The 6000-nt window shown below is 34.9% G+C and overlaps 1 protein-coding gene across 1 annotated transcript in view; it reads right to left on the bottom strand.

Annotated features, from left to right (window-relative positions):
* Positions 1-78: 78 nt before the first annotated feature.
* SCAMP1 (secretory carrier membrane protein 1) overlaps positions 79-6000 on the bottom strand; it is a 42736-nt gene continuing 36814 nt past the window's right edge. Inside the window, exons 8-9 of the mRNA XM_065661925.1 lie at positions 4959-5076; positions 79-3108 (exon numbers count right to left, since the gene is read on the bottom strand). Of these exons, the coding sequence (XP_065517997.1) occupies positions 2944-3108; positions 4959-5076 (283 nt within the window). The 3' untranslated portion in view covers positions 79-2943. The remainder of the gene's footprint in view (positions 3109-4958; positions 5077-6000) is intronic.

Genomic DNA, 6000 nt, shown 5'->3' with positions numbered 1-6000 from the left:
CAGATCATCCACCCTGCACATTACCCTGACCAGTAGAAGAAAACTCCCTGAACTGGTCAAAACTATACACAGCAAACACCCAGGAAAAAACTCCTTTTTTATTCTGTGACACTGTTTTAATACAATAAATATACAAAACTTCTGAGCTACTCAGACATGCAACAGAGGGACAGAAGTGGTGCATTTGTACAGAACCATGACATTCACCAGGATGACAGAGCATTGTTAGTAATTTACAAAATATACAAACAGCCCTCAGATAAATAAAAGCAACTCCTAAATTACAGATCAATGACTACTGATATTCCAGTGTTTAAACTTAATACTTTGTACTCAAATTTGCCACAATATTACAAAATTACAACTTATGTGGGTGCCATACTCTGATAGTAAGAGACTGTAAAGTCTAGTTAAAATATTTTGTACCTAATGAAACAAGTCTCAGCCTTCTGTTGTCAAGGGCAAACTCAAACTTCTTCCCTTTTAGGCTGCAAAGTGTCAAGAGATTTCTGGTTTAAACAATTCATGTGTAACTGAACCTTAAATTTCACTTAGGACATTTAAATCTGTACATTCAACCCATGACACTACAAACCAACACTCCATACACATAGAACATTAAGTAAGTTTTCTCAAAGAGCCTTTAAACATTTGGGGAAAAGTCTATCTGCCAAATTTAATTTTTATTCCTAATGTGGGGTGTTTTTTTTTTTTCTAGAATATATTCTGATAATGCATGTTACTATGCAATCTTCCAACTAATTGCAAGAATTATGTCCCTGGAATTACTATCCAAGAGAGATTAAGAGAATTACTTAAATTTAGATTTCAAAGTAATCCATAGTAGAGGTTCTGAGACACAAGGTTCAAGTTAAATTTAAAAGACTATGAAATGAACAATCTTGAAATACAGCTGCTAGAAAGATAATGCCTGATCTCAATGGAAAATAGTGACTTTTATCTGGAAAGCTTTAAATAACATTCCACATAAATTGAAGTTCAATGCTAGCATGTCCAGTGATATGAAATTTTAGAGCCCCTATTACACAGAATATTTAAATTGCTTTTAACTTCATGATGCAGAGAACATTTAGAAGCAAGTATATTCATTAATACGAATTTCAGCATGGTGAAACTAGGATATTCATTCAAATTCAAGTAGGATTTAAAGAAATTAGAAGAAAGGAAACTAATAAGGACTTCATGCTCATAGTACAATACTGATCCAGGGATTAAGCTAGGTTTTTTATTTTTGTAATGCTCTTTTGTTATTTTGAATACAGTGCAGTGAAAAAGAATCTGTGTAAGTCAGTCCACTTTCTGGCAAGGCCTCAGAATTTTATGCCGTCTTACTAAAGGTGATTCGCCTTTAGAGCTGAATTCATTTCAGCCACAGTGGATACTTACACAGGCTGTGGGATTTGTTCCTTCCTGTTTCCATTTTCTAAGTTAGAAAAAACAGCCCAAATCTCGTGCATAATACTCATGAAGCAATGAGTACAACAAATAATCTTTAAAGGAGAGAAACGTGACATCATACTAAGACCTGGTTATATTCCAGAATAAGATCATGGCATGTACCATTATGGATTGTTCAGTTCCACAGCACCAATTTAACCTCGTAGGCCTCCACTTCAGTGAGTTAATTTAACTTTTAAATTTTAAAAGTTTAAAATTTAAAAGAAGTTTAAAGTTTAAAACTTAACTTTGTTGAAGATGAGTATTTTTTACTTTTCCAACTCAAAATACTTTAAAAGTTTTTTCCTCCCAGCTTGAATCACACCACAGAGATGGCTGAGATAATGTTAAAATGATTCAAGTATCTGTTAAATGCCATTGCTTAAAAAGCCTGGGTTTAGACACAATTCCTTTTAGAATGTTAAATACTGTATAGTTAGGTTTTTTGGACAAGCAGTAAATAAGAATGGCTGGGCTAGAGATTTAGTACCACTGTTAAACACAAATACACTTTAACAAAAACAAACCGAAAAAATCCCCAATCCAACAAAATTACAACTGCATGTAGAAGAGAGAAAAGGGGTAAGAAACTAGTGTTCTAAAAGTCAATGCTTGTTTATTTCCCAGCAAAATCATTACCCCAAGACATGAATATTGAAATTAAAGATAGCAAATATATAATCATTTAGCTCTGTGATTGAAACTATCAGTTAACTTCCTTAAACTGTACATTGCATTACACTTTCTATTACAGAGAATGTTTCTGCACCACGGTCATTTCTCACAGGTAGAGAATACTCCATGAAAATAGATACAAACAAACGCTATAAGTATAAAGTGGTGCAGATAAATTCTGGACCAAAACACTATTTAAACAAGATCAGATAAAACTCAACATTATTCATGCAAACTTACAGGTTTATATCAAAAGACTTATCCTAAAAGATCCCCAAGAATTTGTAGTATCTATCCTACTTGTATTTGTCCTCCAGCAGCTGCTGAAACTGCAAAACCAGTAGGCAAATATCACTTCCTACATCTTTCAGTCTACCTCACTTCTTAACAGTAGAAATAGAGCAAACAGTTCTGACAAAGTAAAATAATTGATCCAAAGTGCTTTCCTGAAGGTTAAAAAAAAAAAAAAAACCCACTTGAGTGAGCCATTAAAAAACCTTCCAAATTCTTAATAGTTATTTGATAGTTATTCATTCTCAGGCCAATTGTTGAAATTATTTATCCTCCAGAAAATATGGAAGGCTTTATATTCTAGAATATAACACCTTAAAGAAGGGCAAAGAATGGTTATCTTTTTCAAAGAATTAAATGTAGAATAAGATAAACCAAACATTTCCCATTTTATCCATGCACAGCTGCAAAAGAGGCAAACATGCTGTGTGAATTTTGACCTAGGCTTTTAGGGAATATATTAAGTGATTGGAAAATAAAGTACAATCAAAGAGAACTGTGTTGACTTCTTCTATTTCCCTACATCCGGTTACCCTTGAACGCGTTCTGAGCTGCACTGGTTGCTGCTGTTGATGCGGCGTTGGCTGCAGCACTCTGTACAGTTTTGTTGGACATCACTCCTGTGGCAAACTCTTGCTGCGCTTTCTCAAAACTGGCACCAGTTGTGCGGTAGAGACCATGCACCTAGGGAGGTAGAAATGGAGTGAAAACACAGTGCCCAGCCTTCCACTTCCTGGTAGACTGATAGCAAATTCTTAAACACAAAGCAGACCCATGTGTTCAGGAAAGCTGGTTTGCTCAGGTGTTTCGGAGGATCTGGAAATGAGTAAACTGACCTTTTCCTCACAAATCCTACAACAAACTGCCCCACTGCATGCACAGTTTGACTGCAGGAATACCTCTAACTTCTTGCAAGTTAAGAGCGGTCTCATAGGTATTTACCAAAATGTGTGTGGTATCTCCTGTTTGAAATAACATATTTACATACACAAACAAGCTGCATCCTTTGCGTAACACAGGGTTCACAGCTGGCAAAACTGTATTCTGTCTCAATTTGTATACAACTTGTACTCATTAAAAGAGTAAGTGTGCACATTAAAAAAACAGGAGGAATCAAAACCTTTTGAATCCATGACGTCGATATCATTTTAGTAAATATTTAAAAATCATCTTAATTTCTCTGACTGATACAGTGACAAGAACAAGCTAAGCTATGACTAAGTATCAAACTGTACAGAATATCCTAATAATGCAGACACGTATCTGCTAAGCTAGTGTGATGACCAATAGCTCTGCATAATAAGCAGAGGTATTAAATAATGATTTACAAACACTCTGAACAATATGACATATAACCTTTCGTACAACAAAAAAGCAAATCCTGAGTGATTTCCAATTACTTGAGTATTAAAATTAAAATGCTATTTCTGACTCATATTCAATCAAGTCACAATAAAGTTGTTGAACAAGACTGCAAAGACATTTTCATTCGACTGCAGCAGGAAAATTAAAGTTGTAACTTTTATCTTTGTTATAAATACGACTGTTTCACGTCCATGAAGCTATACCAGGATGCTATATACCAGAAGCTATAATGTCTGAGTATGCAGGTTTTTTAGAAGAATCCACATGCATATGTTAGGAAGCATGTAAAAAAAAAAAAAGCTCCACCATACATTTTTCTCACTTGTTTCTTTCTGCTGAACTTACTTATTTTCTGCATAAATACTCACGGAGAAAGGACATCTCCAAGCAATGCTTAAAATTTCCAGCTTGCTATAAACAGGCCAAAGAGTTTGGCTATGTGAAAATCTTTAAGTGTAACTGTTACAGAGGTTGAATAATTAGAATTGCCAGAACATCATCAGCAGAATTCTGTTATATTTTATGTAAACAACATCAAAAACTCACTAGAACTTTAGTATCTAAAGTTAAGTCTTCTGAATGCAAATTCTCAAAAAGCAACCAAGGGAAAAAAGCATCTTTGAGCTTTCACTCTACGCAATCATTAACTGGCAACAAGTTTTAAAATAATAAAAGCAGAGAAATAAAAATAATTTTCTGAGGTACCAGGCATCTCCCTCTTCTATTGATTTTAATGGGAATTAATTTGGCCAGAGCTGAAATTTAGCAATCACTGGAGTCACACTTCACTCAGTGTAATGAATTACCACAGATTTGGAAATCACAACTTGACCTCTACAGGTACAACTGGAGTGCCAAGTGCATTCATCTACCCTTCATTGTGGGCCTCCCACACAAAGGGAGGCTCAAAACTCCCTCTGAGTTTCTCTTACTTAGAGCTACCCTTCCCCATTTTAGATTGCAGAAAATACATTGTACTGTATTGTACGAACAGTATTTCATAACTCCACAACATAAGCAAAAAAATGCAGCTTGTAATAGGTAAGGTGCACCCCGAGAATACAATTTCACCCCCATTACTTTGTGACAGAGAAGCTCTCAAGATTTGCAGGATAACAAAATTCAGATCAAACACAGGAAACAGAAGAGGGGAATAATATGTAACTCACCTTTTTAAACATAACTAATGAGATAACAGCAGATGCTGTGAAAAGTGCAGCTATGATTATCATCATAATGCCAACAGGAATACTCTTATTCAGACCAGTAAGAGATGAAATCCACCCACTGAAGAAAAAAAAGGACAAACTTTACTAGTACAGCACATGAACTACTCAGCCACAGTTATCCACATCAAGGGAAGCTTTATAACCTCCTGGTTCTGATCAACTTTGAGTATTTGTGATGAAAAAATCATGGGGGATTTTACATAACCGTATTTCAGTTCTGTAATATGCTTTTAAGGCTTAGTTTCCATTTTTCCCAACTAAATGAAACATTATAGTAAAGATGATTATCCTTGAGCAGAATTACAAAGAAACTAAGAGCCATTTATCAACATTTAAGCATTTTTTTGTCATACCGTCATTTCACTCATTTAAGACTACAAGAATTTGTGGAAGTGAAAATGTCCCTAAAGAGATAGCTTCTAAGTTCTTTAAATATAAAAAAAAAAAAAAAAAAAAAATACCACACAGAGCTTCTATGTGGGAAGACTCATTTAATTGTACCCACACAGTGATGCTCTCTCAGCTGAGGTTAATATGATAATTTTCTGAAGTAGATAGCAGTGGCTTAACTAATAGAAAAGATTCCTCTATCAGTATCTACTTCAAACATTCCCCCATTCTTCAAAACAAACCCCAACAGAAGAAATACAGTATCAAACTTGAAACCCCAACAAGCAGGCTGTCTTGAGAAAAATAAAAACATTAATATGGAAAAGATTCTTACACACACACACAAAGAAATAAAAAAGACACATTTCCGTAAACCCAAAATAACCTTAAAACTTCCCTCTACCTGTTTGAAACTGCTTTGATATCCCCTGTGTCCAATGGTCTCTACCACAAAACTCCAAATCCAAACTGCAGCTAGCATTTTTGGATGATACGGCTACTTTTCACCCCCCTTCCCCAAGTATCCTTAAAAACACAATCCAAAAAACACAATCCAAATACACGGACAGCTGGTCCTCTAAAATGCCTTCTT

This window comes from Lathamus discolor, chromosome Z (assembly GCF_037157495.1).
Source record: "Lathamus discolor isolate bLatDis1 chromosome Z, bLatDis1.hap1, whole genome shotgun sequence".
Taxonomy (NCBI): Eukaryota; Metazoa; Chordata; class Aves; order Psittaciformes; family Psittacidae; genus Lathamus; species Lathamus discolor.
Note: the sequence above shows the minus strand (reverse complement) of the source record. Positions and strands in the feature narration are given on the sequence as shown.